The 23392-nt window shown below is 42.1% G+C and overlaps 1 protein-coding gene across 13 annotated transcripts in view; it reads left to right on the top strand.

Annotated features, from left to right (window-relative positions):
• Positions 1-23392, top strand: part of LOC125453124 (protein unc-13 homolog B) — a 495854-nt gene that overhangs the window by 395642 nt on the left and 76820 nt on the right. For all 13 annotated transcript variants that reach the window (XM_059648673.1, XM_059648694.1, XM_059648669.1 and 10 more), the window contains 4 exons: positions 4806-4932; positions 11726-11822; positions 14929-15072; positions 18302-18379. In XM_059648673.1, coding sequence (XP_059504656.1) covers positions 4806-4932; positions 11726-11822; positions 14929-15072; positions 18302-18379 — 446 coding nt within the window. The remainder of the gene's footprint in view (positions 1-4805; positions 4933-11725; positions 11823-14928; positions 15073-18301; positions 18380-23392) is intronic.

Below are 23392 nucleotides of genomic sequence, written 5' to 3'. Positions count from 1 at the left end.
TGGATTTGAAGCTTCTAATATTACATTACTACAAGTCAAATTTGGTTGATTTCAATAACTCATCTGAGTCTGGTACATAATTTATGACAATTTTGTCAATGAGTACTTTTGACTGTACTCAGTTAACCATAACTATTTTTAATGTGATGCAATTTTCTTCAATTATTTTGGTGGTTAATGTCTCAGCATGAGTAGCAGATTGGCTGGCAGGCAGGCAGGCAGAAAACAGTATGCATAATTAGATCTGTGCCTGGTTAGCGGGATGTGATGGTTGGAATCTTGTGGTAGTCTGTGCAGGTTTCCTATAATATTTAAACTTTTAAGAAGTAGTAATTTTCTACAGTTTTAATGAATGACTTACGTGAGAGATACCAAAGCTGGATAATTATGTTTACAGATGACGCCAGGATAGGTGGGAAAGAATGTTGTGAAGCAGACATGAGAAGGCTGAAGATAGATACAATTACATTTGCAACCAGTTCCCTTCAGCATCTATCATGCTTCAATTAGGTTTGTCCTAAATTCTAGAGAGTATAGGCCAATTCTGCTCAGTCTGTCCTCATATGCAAACCCCTTGTCTATGGAATAAAACTTGTGAACTTCTTCTGAACTGCATCCAATACAACAATATCAATCCGCAAGTAAGGGGACCAAAATAGTGTACAGTATTCCAGGTGTGGTCTCACTGATGCCTTATACAGTTGCAGCAACATTTCTCTAGTTTTATACTCTATTCCTTTAGCAATAAATGCCTAAATTCCATTTATCTTCCTCATTACCTACAGCACCTGCATACGAATTTTTCAGCAATTCATGCATCAGGACTCCCAGATCCCTCTGCATCAAAGTACTCTGAAACTTCTCTTTGGAACACTGAGGAAGGGTCACTGAATCTGAAATGTTAACTCTGATTTCTGTCCACAGACGCTGCCAGACCTGCTGAGCTTTTCCAGCAAGTTCTGGTTTTGTTTATGGTTTCCAACATCCACGGTTCTTTTGGATTTTACCAATCTATTTTACATGCCCACCAAAAATATGTACAGTGAAGGCATGTAACACCCAATGCTGTTACTTTGTCATCTCTGACTGAATGACAATGGTAAGAAAGTAACATGTAGTAAAGCAAAACAGAATGATTAGGTTGGTACAGATAAACCATTAGAGAAGTGGAACTCAGTCTGAGGGAATTCTTGGAAATGATTGTCAGGGAGGGATGAGTTTTAAACTCCAGTTTTCTGGAGATTCAACAACTTTGGTTTTATGAAAAAATTGAATGCATCTCTGCTAGTAAGTGCGTTAATTCATTGGCGCTACATTATCTTTCCCACTCAAAATGAAATTGTGTAGATGGATGGAAGACTGTGGGTGAATGCATCATTGCAGGGAAACAATTCAGTAACATCAAATACTACTTTAACAGGAGAGCTACAATTTTGAAAATAAACCAAAGCTTATGTGGCACAAAAATGAAATTAAAATCATCTACTATAAAAACTAAAATCAGGATACCAAAATGTTCGTGTAGTCTTTAATTACTTGGGATCTTGTTGCTACTGATAATTTTATCTGATCTGTATTCAGTATCACCTCTTCAGAACAGCAATGTTCCAGCAGCTATTTTCTAAATTTGGAAACTAGTGGCATTGAAGAGTGGCATCTCAGCTGTTTGGAGATATAGGACATCACACCAGTTCTGAGGCATCACTGCCTCCTAAAACAAAACAGGAAACACTCATTACTCATGTGTGTATAGTTTTGAGCCAAATGAGTCATCTGGTGTACCAAACTCTTAATTTATAGATTTTTAACAATCTTTGCAGAAGGTGTTCTAAGACCGAAGCTGCCTTATGTGATGTGCCCGAAACTGATTGCTCACCTGCAGATTACTGTTGCTTGCATATTATTATTATTATTATTATTCATAAATATACATTATGTTAATATATAACAATAATACAAAATAATTGTATATTATTGTTATAATATATCACCAATTTCCCCCAATACATAACAGTTCTACCATACTTAAGAAGAAATGTTCACACTAGAGAAATGAACAGTTGGGCTTAGTGTCCATCAGTGTTAATATCTTTGAAACTTGATATTCCAATATGAATCATAGCTTGAAGAGATGATGAATAAAGATTGAAAAATTTGCAGGGAGAATAACTGTGGAAATGTGTGGGTGTGTGGCATAATATTTGTAACTCCACATTTGGTGTTTAGCATTAGATGTGCTAAATTAAGAAACATAATTTGCATGTTCCAAATCAGTATCAGGCTTGCCAAGTTAAAATTTCTTAAAAATAAATCACAAAACTGTAAAATTAAGCTCATTAAGAAACAATTTAGATAAATTACTAGGGAAATCTTGACTGGGTCACTGTGCAGTTATTTTTTTCACAGCAAAAGTTTGTATTTCCATGATGCCTTCAAGTTGAAAAGTATCCTGAAGTATTGATAGACCAGGCTTTAATGTAGGTCAGGAAGCAGAAGGGAGAAGGATGGATGGAATGTGCAATGAATTATGGTACTAGGCAGAAGGGATTTAGATGTGTGGACAATGAAGGAGGTCAAACAATAATAATTGCCATTGTAAGTCATTGTAATAATCAAGTTTGGAGGTGACCAAAGCATCACCCAGCTTTTAACAGCAGATAGACTGGGGATATGCAAGGGCGTCCAGATATTTTTCTGGAAAAAGTTGACTGCTTTGTTGGATAACTAGTCTAAATGGGGAGGGGTAAATTGAAGGAAGTAGGTAGCCTGGTTTTGCATTTGGAATGCCTCTAGAAGGTATTGCCAGGAGGAGGGGCCCAACAATTGTCTCCAGAAGTTCCAAAGTAATAATAGGAACATAAACCATTTCTGGATATACTTTGATTATAATCCATTGAATAGGAACATACAAGGCCATCACAGGGAGCTGGACAGTGAAGAAGAGGTATTGGAGGAAGATAGCAAAGTCAACTATGTGAAATGCTGCCAAGATTGAAAAGGACAATTACATTGGTGCTTTACCAAGAGATGTCATTTGTGACTTGGATTAGGCCTATTGCATTCCTGTGGTAGTGGTGAACAACTGTTTGGACAAATTCAAACTTGGAATTTTAGGGATGACTGATGCAATTTGGGAGGCAGTAACAGAGGAATAACTTTAGAAATGCAAGACAGGTTGGAGGTGAGACTGAGGTCAGTAAGAACAGAGGCAAGCCTTTTGAAAAGGTAGTGAAATAACTCCCTCAGATGCTGGTAACCTGTCATCAAGTAACCCTTTATTTACACTGAGCAGTCCTTGAATTTGGTACTACATCTTCAAAAATCAGCTATTAGAGTGGTGGTATCTCTGACACTCCCCTTTTTATCTTTCAGCCAGAGATCCCTGATTGGACCAGATTAACAACTCAAATGACTGACCAGCTGGCTGACCTCATTACAATCACCACATCCCTCTCCCTCTGAGTTTGAGGACATGGACCAGTCCCTTTTCTTAAATAGCCTCCCAGGGCAGGTTCTTTTGACTCGGCATTCACAATGGGTGGCTTGTATTCATGGGAGCTCAACAGTTGCGCCAGGAGCGCATCGGTAGAATTTCACTCTCTTCTTCCAGTGGCAAAGGCATCAAGGTGACTATGTCAGACACATCCATCTCTGATTCTGAGGCCTCATCAATGGTTGACTGAAAGAATGAACCCATGGGTACCAGCAAACTTTGAGTCCTCAGTATCAGAGATGTACATGAGGGATGTAGCCACCTGACTGCCTTTACCACTGGAAGAAAAGCGTGGCATAAGAGGCAAGTGCATATGAGTTACACATCATACACCATACATACTATCCCCTAAATACTCCCCTACTGACCATTGTTTACTTGACCCATCTAATTCTGCCCTTACTCATACTAGGGTCTGTTAAAGCTACAACATTATATTTCCGCAGGGAAGTCTGAATCTATACCTGGCAAATCCTATTGAATATTCTATGCATTTATATATATGCAATGTAATCCTGATTTAGATTCCATTTCTTTCCTGTTTTCTGTGACATGACCTATTAACTTCTATTCTTTATCCCAATACTACCTGTGTCTCCCTCTATTTTGTGCACCCTGTTTTTATTTTTAATTCATATGTGGGATGTGGGCATTTTTATAACCTGTCTCTGGTTGCCCTTCAGAAGGTGGTGGTGAGTTGTCTCTTTAAGCTGCTACAGTCCATGTAGTGTAGGTAGAGCCACAATAAGAATGTAGGAACAGGAGTAGGGCATTCAGCCCCTCAAGCCATTCAGTAAGATCATGGCTGACCAGTGGCCTTCATCCATATGCCTGCCTTTGATCCATAATCTTTTAAAACTTTGCTTAACAAAAAAAACTATCTCAGATTTAAAATTAACAAATGGTCCTGTATATGCTGCCATTTGTGGAAGAGAATTCCAAACATTTACCATCCTTTGTGTGTAGAAGCACTTCCTAATATTTCCCATGAACAATTTGGCCCTAATTCTCAGACTATGCCCCCAGCCCTTGAATCCCTAGACATGAAAATAGTTTATCTATATCTACCCTTTGTTTTCCTGTTACTAACATGGAGAATTCAGTGAGATCACCCCTTAGCCTTCTAAATTCTAAAGAAAATGCTGAGAGAAAGGGAGTTCCAGGAATTTGACCCAACGTCACTTTCCCTTCTGACCTTCCTTCCTTCATAAGGTCAATATGCCTTGCCTGGCTTTTGAAATTGAATAATGTTAAACGAAAACATTTATGTAATATGCTTGTAGTAACACCTTTTAATGTTTTTATCCTTTAGAGCATGAGAAGCACAGGCTTTGCAAAAGTGCAGATTACATGAACTTACACTTCAAAGTGAAATGGCTATATAATGAATATGTGAGAGATCTTCCAGCTATGAAAGAGACTGTACCTGAATATCCAGCGTGAGTATTGTGTTGAGACATGTGCTTTTGGAGGAAGACCAGTATTTTATGTTGGACGCAGATCCTTCTTAGAATTGGGTTTTTCTGGGAGATGATTTTTGATAAAAGCATCATGCTTCTAGAAACTGATCATGTGATCAAGATGCCTAGGAGGTAAACAACAGATAAAGGGTCAACACTAAGTTGAAGTGTGGGATATTAGACTGTTTGAGTGGATTTGTTTCAATCAGGCTTCTGAGTTTAGAAAAAAGGTAGCTACAGACCACGGAATTTTGCTTTTCAGCAAATTGGTTTAAAATTCTGTGTACTGCCTAAAACAGTTTAAAACTTTTAATAACTCACAGACTTCATTAACAGTGAGGTGGACCTCTAGGCTAGTCAAGCTGAGAAGGGAGACAAATAAAATTCTGTTATTAAAGAATATTATAACAGGACAATTCTGACTCAAGATAGCTACAGTTAATGTATTATTGATGCCAGCATTGAACTGGGAATTTACAGTACTGGGAGGATTGGAGGAGATTTGAGGGAACACCCTTACCAGAAATAAGTACGAGTCCCAAAAAATCTCAACCCTCATACAAATCTTCAAATAGTATGTAGAGTAATGGTTGATCTTAAAATTTTTGGGAAGGATCTGACTTGAGTTTTAGAGATACAAATCAAATGAGTGTAAAAGGAAATCTAAATTAGCTTAGAGAATAAGTGATCGTATTCATTGTACTCGTAATATTCTTCACTCAGTTGACTATTTAGCAATGCAGTTATCAATATTCATGTAATTTGATTTTCATTAGGTAAAATACTTCCAATTTAAACAGTGAATCTTGTGGCTTCATTTCTTTAAACATAGAAACATAGAAGATAGGAGCAGGAGGAGGCCCTTCAAACCTGCACCACCATTCTTCACGATCATGGCTGATCATCCAACTCAATAGCCTAATTCTGCTTTTTCCCTATAACCTTTGATCCCTTTTGCGCCAAGTGCTACATCAAGTCACCCCGTGAATACATTCAATGTTTTGGCAATTCCACATGCTCACCACTCTTTGGATAAAGAATTGTCTACTCATCTCTGTCCAAAATTATCAACCCCAAATTCTCATACTATGATGCCTGGTCCTAGACACACCCACTATTGGGAGCATCTTCCCTGCAATCTACCCTGTCCAATCCTGTTAGAATTTTATAAGTCTCTGTGAGATCCCCCATCAATCATCTGAACTCCAGCAAAAACAATCCTAACCTTGTCAATCTGTCCTCATACATCAGACCCACCATCCCCTGAATCTGCCTGGTAAACTTTTGCTGCACTCCCTCAAGAGTGAGAGCATCCTTCCTGTGAAAACGAGACCAAAATTGGACACAATATTCCAGGTGTGGTGTCAACAAGGCCCGATACAACTGCAACAACACATCTCTCTGCTGTATACAAAACCTCTCGCTTTGAAGGCCAACACGCAATTTGCGTTTGCCTTCTTTACCACCTGCTGCACCCGCATGCTTACATTCAGCGACTGGTGCATAAGGACACTAAAGTCCCACTACACACTCCCCTGTCTGAATTTATAGCCATTTAGGCCGTAACCTGCCTTCCTGTTTTTGCTTCCAAAGTGGTGAATAACTTCACATTTATCCAAATGTATTGTATCTGCCATTTGCCTACCCAGCTAACCTGCTAAGTTCATGCTGAAGGATCTCTGCCTCCTCATGACAGATCACCCTCCCCCCAACCCAACTTGGTATCATCTCCAAACTTAGAAATGTTATATTTTGTTCCTTCATCCAAATTATTAATATATATTGTGAATAGCTGGGTTCCCAGCACTGCTCCCTGTGGCACCTCACTAGTTACTACCTGCCAATTTGAAAAGGACCTATTAATTCCTACTCTTTGTTTCCTCTCTGCCAACCTGTTTCCCTTCCATCTCAATACACTTCCCCAATCCCATGTGCTTTAATCTTTCACAATAATCTCCTATGTGGGACGACTTCAAACGCTTTCTGAAAGTCCAAATATACTACATCATCTGGCTCACCCTTGTCAACTCTACTAGTTACATTTTCATAGAATGCCAACAGATTTGTCAAGCATGATTTCCCCTTCATAAATCCATGCTGACTCCGTCTGATCCTGCCTCTGCTTTATAAATGCTCTGCTTTAAAATCCTTGACAATGGATTTGAGAATTTTCCCCATTACTGATGTTCAATTATAATTATAAATACCGGTCTATAATTTTACGTTTTCTCTCTGCCTCGCTTTTTGAATATTAGAGTGACAGTAACCACCCTCCAATCTGCAGGGACTGTTCCAGAGTCTATAGAATCCTAGTCGATGGCCACCAACGCATCCACTATCGCTACAGCTACTTCGTTAAGTGCTCTGGGATGTAGATTATTAGGCCCTGAGGATGTATCAGCCTTCAATCCCAACAACTTTCTGAGCACCACTTCTCTATTAATATTGATCTCCCTCAGCTCTTCCCAATCACTAACATCTTACATCCCCCAACAATTCTGGTATCTGACTTGTCTTCTCTTTTGTGAAGACAGAACCAGAGCATATATTCAGTTCCTCAGCCATTTCTTTATCCCCTATTATATATTCTCCTGCTTCCATCTGTAGGGGACCTACATTGGTCTTTACCAATCTCTTTCTCTTCACGTACCTATAGAAACTCTTAGTATCTGTCTTTATGTTCCTTTCAAGCTTACTTTCGTCTTGGTCCTTCTTTGCTGAATTCTAAACCACTCCCAATCCTCAGATTTATTATTTTTCTTGGCCCAATCTGTATGCTTCTTCCTTGGATCAGACACTATCTCTTATTTCTTTTGTCAGCCATGGATTGGCCCTCTTACCCATTTTGCTTTTGTGACAGACAGGTTGCTACAGATCTCCCATGCGTTTCTTGAATGTTTGCCATTGCCTATCCAGCATCCCAGTTAAGTAACTCTCCCTAATCTATGAAAGCCAACTCATGCCTCATATCCTCGTAGTTGAATAATTCTTCAGTACTACTTCTGGCATGTTGTCATGGTCCGTATCTAGTACCTTCCCTTGTTTTGTGACTTCATGTGAAATGGATCAAATTGTTTGAAGACTGGCGTAGATGATGCTGGGGCCTGTAGGAGGAGCCTGACATGGATCATTCTCTTGATACTTTCAGGCTGAAAATGTATGCAGATCCTGCAGCTTTATATTTTGCTCCTGGATGACACAGTATTGTGGAGCTTCGATTGGATCTTTTAGTTGTGGGATTATTTCTTATTGCTGCTTCTTATCTTACAAATAGTGCTGTGTTGTAATCTTTACCAGATTAGTAATGTATTTTTAGGTTTGCCTGGTGCTGCTCTTGGTATGCACATCTGCATTCAACATTGAACCAGGGTAGATGCAGATTGGGCAAATCAAATTAGTCATGATACTAGAACATAGAACATAGAACATTACAGCACAGTACAGGCCCTTCGGCCCTCGATGTTGTGCCGACCTGTCATACCGATCTCAAGCCCATCTAACCTACACTACTCCATGTACGTCCATATGCTTGTCCAATGACGACTTATATGTACCTAAAGATGGCGAATCTACTAGCACTACCGTTGCAGGCAAATCTACTACCATTGCAGGCAAAATCTACTACCGTTGCAGGCAAGTACTGTAGAGGAGGAATTCCTGAAGTGTATATGAGTCGGTTTTCTGGCCTAATATGTTGAGGAATCAACTAGACAACAAGCCAACTTAGATTAGGTATTGTGAAAATGTGAAAGGAATAATTGCTAATGTAGTTGTGAGAGACCTTGGAATTGAGCAACCATAAAAAGATGGAGAGTGAGAAAGTTGATTCTGAGACCAAGGTCCTGAAACTTGATAAGGGAAAGCACCATCATATGAAGCATGAGTTGTCTGTAATGGTTTGGGACATGATATTGAAAGGAATAACATTGGACATACAAAGGCAAACATTCAAAGAGCAAATGAGTAAAGAACAAAATTGACTATTCCTGGCTGGTGCAAGAGTGCACAGAGAACAGTGGACAAACCAGAGCCAAAAAGAGGTGTACGAATTGGTAAGAAAATCAGTAACTATTTAGAAGCCGGCATAGGAAGACCAAGAGGTGGAAAATAGAGTATGAGTAAGCTAGCGGGGACACGAGACTGACTGTCCAAGTTTCTATAGGTATGTAAACAGAAAAAGGTTGCTAAAACTAATGTAGCTCCCTTACAGTCAAAATGGGGGAATGCGTAATGGGAACAAAGGCTTATAAACTAACTCTGTCTTCACAAAAGTGGATGCAGATAATGTACCAAGAAATCCCCAGGGCCTGATAATCTGTATCCCAGAGTACTGAAGAAAGTGACCCTTGAAATAGTGATCATCTTCCAAGAGTCTGTAGACTCTGGAACAGTTCCTACAGATTGAAGTGTAGCTAATGTAACCCCGCTATTTGAAAAGGGAGATGTAAAGAAAACAGGGAATTATAGACCAGTGAGTCTGCCATCAGTTGTAGGTAAGATGCTCGAGTCCATTATCAAGGATTTTCTATCAGATCATTTAGAAAACAAAGGCAGAATCGGACACAGTCAGCACAAAAGGCAATTCATGGTCGATAAATCTACTGGAATTGTTCGAGAATGTAAAAAATAGAGTTGATTGAGGGAGTCAGTGGATATGTTTATTTCAATTTTCAGAAGGCTTTTGATAAAATACCACATGTAAAGTTAAAAGTGCATGGGATTGCAGGTAATATATTGGAAGAGATAGAAAATAGGTTAGCAGACAAGAAACAGCGCAGGAATAAATGGTTCTTTTTCTGAATGACAGGCAGTGACTAGACTAGTTGGGTACCTAGCTAATTACATTACATATTTATAATTTAGATGAGGGAACTAAATGTAACATCTCAAAATTTGCAGATGACACTGAGTTGGATGGAAGGAGGAGCTATGAGGAGATAGCAGAGATGCTGCAGCACAATTTGGACAGACTGAATGGGTGGGCAAATGTATGGCAGATGGAGTATAATGTGGCTAAATGTGAAGTTATCACTGGTAGCAGAAATAGCTGTAAACTGAGTGAGGGAATACCAACGAGACCTGGGTGTCCTTGTGCACCTGTCGCTGAAAGTAGACATTCCCATGCAATGGACAGTAAAGAAGGCAAATTATGTTTTGGCCTTCATAGAGAGAGGATTCAATCATGGGAACAAGGATGCCTTATTGCAATTATACAGGGTAAGGCCACAACTGGAGTACTCTGTGCAGTTTTGGCCTCCTTATTTGAGGAAGGATGCTCTTGCTATAGAAGGAGTACAGCAAAGGTTTACTATATTGTATCCTGGGATGGCCAGACTGACATATGAGGAGAGATTGAGTTAGTCAGGATTGTAATCACTGGAATTTAGAAGAATGAGGGTCATCCTATAGAAACCCATAAAATTCCAACAGACTTGACAGGTTTGATGCAGGAATGATGTTCCCAATGGTGGGGAGTCCAGAACCAGGGGCCATAGTTGAAAGATAATGGGTAACTTTTTAAGACTGAAATGAGGGGAAATGTCTTCATCCAGAGTGGTGAGCTTGTGGAATTTGCTACCACAGAAAGTTTCACTAATATCAAAACATTGCTTGCTTTCAGGAAAGATATAGATTTGCCAAAAGGATCAATATATATGGGGTAGGACAGGATAAGCATATTGAGCTCGATTAGCAGCCATAATTATATTAAATGGCAGATCAGGCTCAAGGGGCCGAAAGGCCTACTCCTGCACCTATTTTCTTTGTTTCTGTGATCCCCAGGCTTGATAAGAATTGGAGAATTGGGGTTGCCAGGCTATAATCTTACAGATTGTGGTTGAAAATAAATCTGCTTCCGTTGACAGACCGGTGCCTCATAGATTCCCAGTTTTAACCTGTTACACATGTCTGCATCTAAACTGTATAACATGGTGGTAATGCCACTCAGTACAAAGGAAGTATTCTTGATGTGAAGACAGGACTTTGTCTCAGTAAAGGCTGTGTAGTGGTCATCCTACCGATCCTATCATGAATGTCTGTGATGGGTAGATTCATGATTACAAGGTCTATATTTAGACTTGTTGGCTTCATCATCACCTGCTACAAGACAAGTGCGACAGTTAACTTCTTGAGGCCTTGGCAGCCCCATCAATTGTGGTGTGACTAAGTCAATCTTAGACATGTACATGGTATCCCCCTATCCAAAGAAGATTTTGTACCTTTTTCACCCTCAGTACCTCTTCCATTTGGGTTGAACTTGGAGGACTGATTAAACAGCTGAAGGAGGGCAGTATATTATAATCTTTTGGCTACCTCGCCCATGTTTGACTTGATGCTATTCGATCTGGAGAAAATGTTGAGGACCCCCAGGCAATTGCCTCCCAATTGTATTTATATTGAGGTTATCCTACCAATGGAATAGAACATTCCATGGGATGGTGACACTGGTGCCTGGGACACTGGCCCTAAGGTGTAATTTGGTGATTTTAATTGTGTCAGGATGTTGCTAACTCTCTCAATTCTGTTGCAAGCCCCAGATGTTAAAAAGGAGGAATTTACGAGCCAACAGGTTTGAATGTGCTGCTGTCATTTCTGGGGCTCAAGTCAGTGGTGCATGTTTCATCCTGTTGTGTTCCTTTTTGACTTTCAAAATATAACTGTGTATTACGATCCTAATAATACGTGATCAAAGTAATGCTAACTCTGACTCATTATAAGTTTATTTGAAGTTCATTTACACCTTGATGACTGTATTTGGTCTTGTACATTATAGGTGGTTTGAACAATTTGTAATGCAGTGGTTGGATGAGAATGAGGAAGTTTCATTAGAATTCCTACATGGAGCTCTTGAGAGAGATAAAAAGGATGGGGTATGTATCCAGGATTTACGTATTACTTAGAGTCCGACAGCATGGAGGCAGACCCTTTGGCCCAAACTGGTCCATGCCAACCAAAATGTCCAGCCATGCCATCCCCATTTCCCTGCACTTGGCCCATATCCTTCTAAACCTTTCTTATTTATGTATTTGTCCAAACACCTTTTAAATGATATTAATGTACCTGCCTCAACCACTTATGCTGGCTGCTCATTCCATATGCATACCACTGACTCTGCAAAAATTTTGCCCCTCAGGTTTTCATGTATCCTTGCCCCTCTTAACTTAAACTGATGCCCTGTGGTCCTCAATTCTCCAACCCTGGGAAGAGACTGAGTGCATTCACCCTATCCATGCCTCTCATGATCTTATGCACTTCTATAAGATCCCCTTCTGGTCTCCTATGCTTTAAAGAAAAAAGTAGTAAATTGTCTAGACTCTGCCTATAATTCAGTCCAACCTCTCCCTATAACTTAGCCCCTTGAGTCCTAGCAACATCCTCATGAACTACTTCTGCACTCTTTCCAGTTTAATAACATCCTTCCTATAGCAAAGTGACTAAACCTGAACACAATACTCTAACAGTGGCCTGACCAACATCCTGTATAGCTACAACATAACTTCCCAACTTCTATACTCAGTACCCTGATTGATGAAGGTTGGTGTGCTAAACGCCGCCTTCACTGCCCTATCTACCTGTGACTCCACATTCAGAGAACTGTACACCTGGCTCCAAGGTTCTTCTGTTCCACTATACTCCTTAAACCCTCAAATTCACCATAAAACTCCTACCTTGATTTGACTTTCCAAAATACAACACCTCTCACAAATCTACATTAAACTCCATTTGCCATTTCTCGGCACACTTGCCCGGCTGATCATCATCCTGCTTCAATTTCTGCTAACCTTCCTCACTGTCCACAAGACCGCCTATTTCAGTGTCATCCACACACTTACTCATCATGCCTTGTATGTTCTCGACCAAATTATTGATATAGATAACAAATAGCAATGGGCCCAGCACCGACCCCTGAGGCACACTGCTAGTCTCAGGCCTCCAGTCTGACAAGCACCCTTCCACTATTACTCTCTGCTTCCTATCTTCAAGCCAATTGTGTATCCAATTTGCCAGCTCTCCCTGAATTCCATGTGATCTAACCTTCCAGAACAACCTACCATGTGGAAACTTATCAAAAGCTTTACTGAAATACGCACAGACCACGTTTACTACCCTGCTGTCATCAACCTTCCTGGTTACTTCATCAAAACACTAACAAATTTATGAGACATGATCTCCCATGCACGATGCCATGCTGACTAAGAAGGAGTGAAAGACTTTCAACAGTGGTCTTTCGCACTGTATCTTGGCAACTGCCCCAAGCTATAGCGCGTCCCTCAACATGTAGACTTAGACCTTGGAATGTGACAGTCTGCAACACCCAGTGGAGATCAAGTCCATGCACCAGAAAACCAACAGGTTTGCGTAGACCAAAGATGATCATTCACTAAGTTGATGATTATACAGACGCAGTCTCGGTGTGCATCCCGGGGAATAGATCTCAGAGCACAGAGCCCTGTGTCACGGAGCTGCTTAGGGCAAGCCTTGACAAGAACCACTGATCTTTCTCCAGATTTCCTTTGCAAAGGCACATTGCAGAAGGAAATGTATAACAATCTGTAAACACTACCACTGCCAACTGGGCAGTGTGGGTAGAGCAGAGAGACCAGGCGTACATGAAGGATCTGACAGGCAGTGCCCTTCTCACCACCACCCAAGCTATTTCTTGGTGCTTTTATGAAAGTTCTGGTGATGAGGCATTTTGCCAAATGACTTGGATAGACTGTTCAGGGAACAACCTGACAAGATCCCCCCGCACCATTACCTGCAGATTCTTGAGGATGCTATGTGCTGACCACTCCCTGATGGACTTGTGGTCAAAGGTGTTTTTCTTTGCAAATTTCTCCACAAAAGACAGATGATACAGCTTCTTGGAGCATTCCATGGTACTGATGCCAGACCCATCCTTCACAACAATAGGGGCAGGTAGAACCTCTGTACCTAGTGACACTTGCTGTTTGCAGGCTGAAGGTCTAAGCACAGCTTAATGCAAATGTACACAAAGGTGGCCTTCAGGATGAGTGCAGTGGTGGGTATGTATTTTCTACTCCACCTGATGCAGAGATTTATACACAGTGTCCCTGTGGACACGTTCCATCCTAGACCTCCAGATGAAGTGGAAGATGGCTTGGATGTCTGTGACAGCACAGGTTCTGGGAATGGGCCAGACCTGCGCCATGTATAACAACACCGAGGGTACTTCGTACCTGATGACCAGGTTGTTAATCTCAATGGAGAGGGAGCAGTGCTCCCAAAAGCCCAGTTTCCGCCTGACCTTAGCAAAATGCTCCTCCCAAGTTTTTGTGCACACCCCAGCCCACCCAAACCATATTCCCAGCACCTGTTAAATGATGAGTGGGATAACGGATCAGTTGGCCCAATTCCCAAAGGCAAGCGGTGATAGTTGGGAGCAGGGTGATTGTAGACACTATACTCCAGTAAAGCAGCCACAAAGGTGAAAAGTTATACATCTCTTTAGAAAATCTCTTTACAAAAGGCTGTTGAGCTAATTTGACAGAAGGATTAGGGAATGCACATGTTATTGCTGTTCTATAATAGCCTCTTATCATAATCAGTGGAATTGAATTTTGAGATGAGTACATTGAAATCAAACTCTAAATGTTTAATTGTATATTAGTAGATGTTGCCTAACCAATTTTTAACCTCTGTTGTTTATTACTGTTATTACATGTTGAAAATTCTAGCATTCCTGAAAGCTGTAGACTGAAGAGGAATAGTGGTGTTCTGTTTCTGGTTGCAAATGAAAGAAGTGTTAGAGTTACTTTCATTATGACATGACATAAAAATGTATATGAATCAAATGAAAAGAAAGTGTTCCTGAACCTCCTAAACTATGAACAAGAATTCAGTTTTGATCAACGGAATCCCAAGTGAATCTAAGTAATAAAAGTGCAATTTGGGAATTAGAGTATTTAACATATGTTCTCAACGTTTTTTCTAAATTTGTATGTTGTACATCAGTTCCAGCAAACATCTGAGCATGCTTTATTCTCCTGCTCGGTGGTGGATGTGTTCACCCAATTAAATCAGAGTTTTGAGATTATCAAGAAACTTGAGTGTCCTGATCCAGAGATTGTTGCTCATTACATGAGGCGATTTGCAAAGGTAAAAATATTCTTCTTAAGATTCTAGTTGAAAGGATTTGATGCAAAATGTGAACTTTGGTTGTGACTTGTTGCACCATTGTTTTGTTAATAAAGAATTGACTGTTAATAAAGGATCCCACCTGGGCATTTGGTCAGTTAAAATAGCTGCATTGACTTACTCCTTCCAATTCTGCTGTTTGCTGGTGAGTTGTGGGCAATAAAGAGCAACACACACCAAATGACAGCAGGGTCCAAAGATATCTTTGAGGTCCTGATTGAAATTTTAACCTGGTGTCTCTGTGGCAAATCAGTGTGACATCTAGACTATAAAATATCCCTCTTCCCCCACTGCATCCCTAAACCAGCCCAGTTCGTCCCCTCCCCCCACTGCACCACACAACCAGCCCAGCTCTTCCCCTCCACCCACTGCATCCCAAAACCAGTCCAACCTGTCTCTGCCTCCCTAACCTGTTCTTCCTCTCACCCATCCCTTCCTCCCACCCCAAGCCGCACCCACTCTACCTACTAACCTCATCCCACCTCCTTGACCTTTCCGTCTTCCCTGGACTGACTGAGAGAGTGGTCTCTCCGGAAAGCAGACAGGGGTGGGGATGGAAAAATGTCTTGGGTGGTGGGGTCGGATTGTAAATGGCGGAAGTGTCGGAGGATCATGCGTTGTATCTGGAGGTTGGTGGGGTGGTGTGTGAGAACGAGGGGGATCCTCTTTGGGCGGTTGTGGCGGGGGCGGGGTGTGAGGGATGTGTTGCGGGAAATATGGGAGACGCGGTCAAGGGCGTTCTCGATCACTGTTGGGGGAAAGTTGCGGTCCTTGAAGAACTGGGACATCTGGGTTGTGCGGGAGTGGAATATCTTATATTTCCTCTTCCGCACCTACACAGGCCCCAAACCCCACCTCTTCCTCCGGTACATTGATGACCGTATCGGCGACTGTATAATCCCTCTTCCGCACCTACACAGACCCCAAACCCCACTTCTTCCTCCGGTACATTGATGACTGTATCGGCGCCGCCTCTTGCTCCCCAGAGGAGCTCGAACAGTTCATCCACTTCACCAACACCTTCCACCCCAACCTTCAGTTCACCTGGGCCATCTCCAGCACATCCCTCACCTTCCTGGACCTCTCAGTCTCCATCTCAGGCAACCAGCTTGTAACTGATGTCCATTTCAAGCCCACCGACCCCCACAGCTACCTAGAATACACCTCCTCCCACCCACCCTCCTGCAAAAATTCCATCCCCTATTCCCAATTCCTCCGCCTCCGCCGCATCTGCTCCCACGATAAGACATTCCACTCCCGCACATCCCAGATGTCCCAGTTCTTCAAGGACCGCAACTTTCCCCCCACAGTGATCGAGAACGCCCTTGACAGCGTCTCCCATATTTCCCGCAACACATCCCTCACACCCCGCCCCCACCACAACCGCCCAAAGAGGATCCCCCTCGTTTTCACACACCACCCCACCAACCTCCGATTACAACGCATGATCCTCCGACACTTCCGCCATCTACAATCCGACCCCACCACCCAAGACATTTTTCCATCCCCACCCCTGTCTGCTTTCCGGAGAGACCACTCTCTCCGTGACTCCCTTGTTTGCTCCACACTGCCCTCCAACCCCACCACACCCGGCACCTTCCCCTGCAACCGCAGGAAATGCTACACCTGCCCCCACACCTCCTCCCTCACCCCTATCCCAGGCCCCAAGATGACATTCCACATTAAGCAGAGGTTCACCTGCACATCTGCCAATGTGGTATACTGCATCCATTGTACCCGGTGTGGCTTCCTCTACATTGGGGAAACCAAGCGGAGGCTTGGGGACCGCTTTGCAGAACACCTCCGCTCAGTTCGCAACAAACAACTGCACCTCCCAGTCGCAAACCATTTCCACTCCCCCTCCCATTCTTTAGATGACATGTCCATCATGGGCCTCCTGCAGTGCCACAATGATGCCACCCGAAGGTTGCAGGAACAGCAACTCATATTCCGCCTGGGAACCCTACATCCTAATGGTATCAATGTTGACTTCACCAGTTTCAAAATCTCCCCTTCCACCACCGCATCCCTAAACCAGCCCAGCTCTTCCCCTCCACCCACTGCATCCCAAAACCAGTCCAACCTGTCTCTGCCTCCCTAACCTGTTCTTCCTCTCACCCATCCCTTCCTCCCACCCCAAGCCACACCCCCATCTACCTACTAACCTCATCCCACCTCCTTGACCTGTCCATCTCCCCTGGACTGACCTATCCCCTCCCTACCTCCCCACCTACACTCTCTCCACCTATCTTCTTTTTTCTCCATCTTCGGTCCGCCTCCCCCTCTCTCCCTATTTATTCCAGAACCCTCACCCCATCCCCCTCTCTGATGAAGGGTCTAGGCCTGAAACGTCAGCTTTTGTGCTCCTGAGATGCTGCTTGGCCTGCTGTGTTCATCCAGCCTCACATTTTATTATCTTGATTTCTCCAGCATCTGCAATTCCCATTATCTCTGACATCTAGACTAGGCCAATATTGTGACAAAACAAACAGTGGCAGAGAAAACCCAGAAAAGTAGACTATTTTGCAGTTATGGAGGAACAAGTAGGTTCCTGTTGCCCCATGAGGGATGCATGAGGGGCTTTTCTCCCACAATCACAACACTAACCTGACCACATCTTCCAATTTGATTATTCAGGAACCATTCCTTCAAGCCCCCACATGTGTTCTCCTGTTTCCTTAAATCAGCCATCAATTCTCAATGATGGAAAGTCAATATCATGAGGTCAGATAGCTGGATTATCTTTGGCACGCTGTGCAAGTTTCGTAGTTTGACTTTTGCATCTGAATGCCAGCTGTATAACTCCAGGCAGGAAGTTCAAGTCTGAAATTAATTGTTAGTCTTTTTTCTCCTCTTTTTAAACATATAATTGATTAGTTTTGCTGTTGCCTCTGATAATGCTATAATCTGTAGTATATGCTGAATATACCTCAAAATGATGCTTTGTGGTGATGTATAATGGAAAGTAATGAAGTTTACTGAGACAAATTTTGGAGTATCCTTAACAAGTGTAACATATTTCCTCATGATAAACTCTATCCTATAATTTGTCTCTGTAAATGAAAAATAATAAACTTTAATATAAAATTTCACCACCTCTGTTTAATGTTAGCAATAAATAACGTACTTTATTGTTCATGAATATTTTCAGAAGGAATTATGTTCCTAAATGTTTCTTTCTTTTTGGCAGACAATAAGCAAAGTATTGCTACAGTATGCCGACATTCTTCTGAAGAACTTTAAGACCTATTGTTCCAAAGACACACTAGTCAGTATATTTTCTTTATTCTAACTCTTACTAAGTTATGGTTTCATATTTAACTATCTCTCTGCAACAGAGGAAAGGCATTTCTGTTCCTATTTATCCAAGACAAGATCCTGTGGTTTTGTACAGTTTTATCATTGACCTGCCATTTGATAGAATTCTGATTTTAAGCCACCATTTAATGTGTTTGTCCAAATTCTTATTCTTTATCACACCAAATTTCTGTGCATTAATTTTATATAGCATCATTTTCTGCAATCATCTGACTGATGCCTTCTGAAAATGATGCAAGCCTTCTTTCAACTATTAAAGAGAAGACTGACCCATTATCTGTGGCCCAGATGTATTTTGTTTCCTGGTATTTGTCTTTAAGTTTAGCAAGAACATTCAAACTTGCCTGCTGTGTTTGACCTCAAGCAGAACAGTCAGCACATATTGACATAATTGATATGACTACCTAATTAATTCTGTCAGAGATAGTAAGAACTACCAATGCTGGAATCAGAGATAACACAGTGTGGAGCTGGAAGAGCACAGCAGGTCAGGCAGCATCAGAGAAGCAGGAAAGTTGACATTTCAGGTTGAAACCCTTCAGAAACTTTTCTGAAGAAGGGTCCCGACCTGAAAAGTCAACTTTCCTGTTCCTCTGATAGTAGAAACTGCCGATGCTGGAGAATCTGAAATAACAAGGTGTAGGGCTGGATGATCACAGCAGGCTAAGCAGCATCAGACCAGCAGGAAAGCAGAAAACAAGAAACTCCCATCTGCAAGATAACAAAGTGTGGAGCTGGATGAACACAGCAGGCCAAGCAGCATCTCAGGAGCACAAAAGTTGACGTTTCGGGCCTAGACCCTTTGCTCTCTGATGAAGGGTCTAGGCCCGAAACGTCAGCTTTTGTGCTCCTGAGATGCTGCTTGGCCTGCTGTGTTCATCCAGCTTCACACTTTGTTATCTTGGATTCTCCAGCATCTGCAGTTCCCGTTATCACTCACACAACATTCCATTTGCCTTTGTTATTGCTTGCTGCACATCTACACTAACTCCATATGATTCATGGAAGAGTTCCACAATCTCTGTCCTTTTAAGATATATGTTTCTTTATATTCCTCCTGCCCAAATGGAGAAGTTTACAATTTCCCACATTTTATTCGTTTTGCCAATTTTTTTGCCTATGCATTGAGCTGTCTATATCCCTTTGCAGACTGTTTATGTACTCTTCACAATTTACTTTCCTACATGTCTTTGATCATCAGCAAATTTAAAAACTAAATATTCGGACTCCTCATCCAAGTCTTTTATATAAATTGTGAGTAACTTAGGCTCCAAAACTGATTCCTGTGGCACACCACTTGTCATATCCTGTCAACCTGAAAACAGCCATTTAAGCTCACCTCTGCTTCTAATTTTGGGTCCTCTATCCATGTCAATACATTGTCTCCTAGAGCAGGGTTGACCAACATGTTTGGACAGGGATGCAGCATTTAAATTTTTCGTTTCAGTTTCCCCCAGCACTATTACCCACCAACAAATATTTTGCTTTAAAATGAAATGCTTTTTTTTCCCTGAAAAATTTAAATGTAATCATTCTGCTCCCCCACCCCCATCACTGTCACTGCCTGATCACAGTTTACCACCCCTACCCAGCACATTGCTTTCTCCCCATGGCTTGTCACTTGCCATATTATACTCGTGTAAATATCAGATTTTTTAGACTATCTTTTGAGGTTAAATTTATGGAGTCGAATATTACATGGATACTACTTTTGAGGGGCTGAAATTCATGCTGCAGTCAAAAATATTGTATCATTAGCAGAAGCCCAATTCATCTCTAAATGAATAAAGAAAAAAAATCACCACAAATTACAGTAAATACCAGATAAAAACAGCAGTAACAAAAATGAATTTTTATTTATACGTACAGAAGAACTAAGGTAAATCTACTTTTCTCATGGGCAGTGGTTTTCACCAATACTGTTTTTATTCCTTTTTGGTTCACAGTTGGATTCTCTGGCATATTGAGAGTAACAGGTGTTTCGTATATGTTTCCAGTGCATGATAACTTGTAGCCTTTATTCTGCCAATTTCTGATGACAAACTGGTGAAATTGTAATATCTTGTCTTTGGGTTCAGCAGACAGCTTTTGTGCAATCTTAGTTCTCTGCGAAAGTACTAAGCCATGCCTTCTCATGAACTTTGTGCACCGTTCAGCACTTGCCTTAAAATCCAAAATTCTATGTCCCTATGAGTAAATATGTCCCTTTGAGACAGGCAAGAAGGGGTAAGATTAAGGAACCTTGGATGACGAGAGCGGTGGAGCTTCTTGTGAAAAGGAAGAAGGTAGCTTACATAAGGTGGAGGAAGCTAGGGTCAAGTTCAGCTAGAGAGGATTACATGCAGGCAAGGAAGGAGCTCAAAAATGGTCTGAGGAGAGCCAGGAGGGGGCACGAGAAAGGCTTGGCAGAAGGAATCCAGGAAAACACAAAGGCATTTTACACTGACGTGAGGAATAAGAGAATGATCAAAGAAAGAGTAGGGCCGATCAGGGATAGCATAGGGAACTTGTGTGTGGAGCCTGAGGAGGTAGGGGAAGCCCTAAATGAGTTTTTTGCTTCTGTCTTTACGAAAGAAACGAACTTTGTAGTGAATGAAACCTTTGAAGAGCAGGTGTGCATGCTGGAATGGATAGAGATAGACGAAGCTGATGTGCTGAAAATTTTGTCAAACATTAAGATTGACAAGTCGCCAGGCCCGGACCAGATTTGTCCTCGGCTGCTTTGGGAAGTGAGAAATGCAATTGCTTCGCCACTTGCGAAGATCTTTGCATCCTCGCTCTCCACTGGAGTCGTACCTGAGGACTGGAGAGAGGCAAATGTAATTCCTCTCTTCAAGAAAGGAAATAGGGAAATCCCCGGCAATTATAGACCGGTAAGTCTCACGTCTGTCGTCTGCAAGGTGTTAGAAAGGATTCTGAGGGATAAGATTTATGACCATCTGGAAGAGCATGGCTTGATCAAATACAGTCAACACGGCTTTGTGAGGGGTAGGTCATGCCTTACAAACCTTATCGAGTTTTTTGAGGATGTGACTAGAAAAGTTGATGAGGGTCGAGCTGTGGATGTGGTGTATATGGACTTCAGTAAGGCATTTGATAAGGTTCCCCATGGTAGGCTCATTCAGAAGGTCAGGAGGAATGGGATACAGGGGAACTTAGCTGCTTGGATACAGAATTGGCTGGCCAACAGAAGACAGCGAGTGGTAGTAGAAGGAAAATATTCTGCCTGGAAGTCAGTGGTGAGTGGGGTTCCACAGGGCTCTGTCCTTGGGCCTCTACTGTTTGTAATTTTTATTAATGACTTGGATGAGGGGATTGAAGGATGGGTCAGCAAGTTTGCAGACGACACAAAGGTCAGAGGTGTCGTTGACAGTGTAGAGGGCTGTTGTAGGCTGCAGCGGGACATTGACAGGATGCAGAGATGGGCTGAGAGGTGGCAGATGGAGTTCAACCTGGATAAATGCGAGGTGATGCATTTTGGAAGGTCGAATTTGAAAGCTGAGTACAGGATTAAGGATAGGATTCTTGGCAGCGTGGAGGAACAGAGGGATCTTGGTGTGCAGATACATAGATCCCTTAAAATGGCCACCCAAGTGGACAGGGTTGTTAAGAAAGCATATGGTGTTTTGGCTTTCATTAACAGGGGGATTGAGTTTAAGAGTCGTGAGATCTTGTTGCAGCTCTATAAAACTTTGGTTAGACCTCACTTGGAATACTGCCTCCAGTTCTGGTTGCCGTATTATAGGAAAGATGTGGATGCTTTGGAGAGGGTTCAGAGGAGGTTTACCAGGATGCTGCCTGGACTGGAGGGCTTATCTTATGAAGAGAGGTTGACTGAGCTCGGTCTCTTTTCATTGGAGAAAAGGAGGAGGAGAGGGGACCTAATTGAGGTATACAAGATAATGAGAGGCATAGATAGAGTTGATAGCCAGAGACTATTTCCCAGGGCAGAAATGGCTAGCACGAGGGGTCATAGTTTTAAGCTGGTTGGTGGAAAGTATAGAGGGGATGTCAGAGGCAGGTTCTTTACGCAGAGAGTTGTGAGAGCATGGAATGCGTTGCCAGCAGCAGTTGTGGAAGCAAGGTCATTGGGGTCATTTAAGAGACTGCTGGACATGTATATGGTCACAGAAATTTGAGGGTGCACACGTGAGGATCAATGGTCGGCACAACATTGTGGGCTGAAGGGCCTGTTCTGTGCTGTACTGTTCTATGTTCTATGTTCTATCCTTTGATTTGTTTTGTGCATGGATTTGGATGGCTTCATGACTAACACATTATCTATTTTGACGATTTTCATGTACCCAGTCAGCAACTTTTTTTCTCCATTTGTGGCCTCTTGTTAGGCTTACCTCTTGGCACATTTTCATTTTGGCATTGCCTGAAGTTGGTTTGATATCTTTCTTTGGTTTCTCACAAGCTCCTCTGAAGCATAAAATTCTCTTGCTGCTGCACAGTAATTTGTCCTCTCTGCAACTTTAATAACTTTATGGTTAAACGCTGCTGAATATTTTTTGTTTCTTTTCTGGAGGACATTTTTGCATAAGATGATGAAATTTCAAACCTCAACTAGGTATATGACTGTAATTAGATTAGATTAGATTAGATTTCCTACAGTGTGGAAACAGGCCCTTCGGCCCTACAAGTCCACTCCGCCCCTTGAAGCATCCCACCCAGACCCATCCCCCTATAACCCACACACCCTTGAAGACTGTGGGCAATTTAGCATGGCCAATCCACCTAACCTGCACATCTTTGGACTGTGGGAGGAAACCGGAGCACCCGGAAGAAACCCACGCAGACAAGGGGAGAATGTGCAAACTCCGCACAGACAGTCGCCCGAGGTGGGAATCAAACCCGGGTCCCTGGTGCATTGAGGCTGCAGTGCTAACCACTGAGCCACAACCAGGTTGTCCCAGAGGGAACAGTTCCTGTGGAGTGCTGATAAGTATGTGGAACTGAA

This window comes from Stegostoma tigrinum, chromosome 1 (genome assembly GCF_030684315.1).
Source record: "Stegostoma tigrinum isolate sSteTig4 chromosome 1, sSteTig4.hap1, whole genome shotgun sequence".
NCBI lineage: Eukaryota > Metazoa > Chordata > Chondrichthyes > Orectolobiformes > Stegostomatidae > Stegostoma > Stegostoma tigrinum.
Note: the sequence above shows the minus strand (reverse complement) of the source record. Positions and strands in the feature narration are given on the sequence as shown.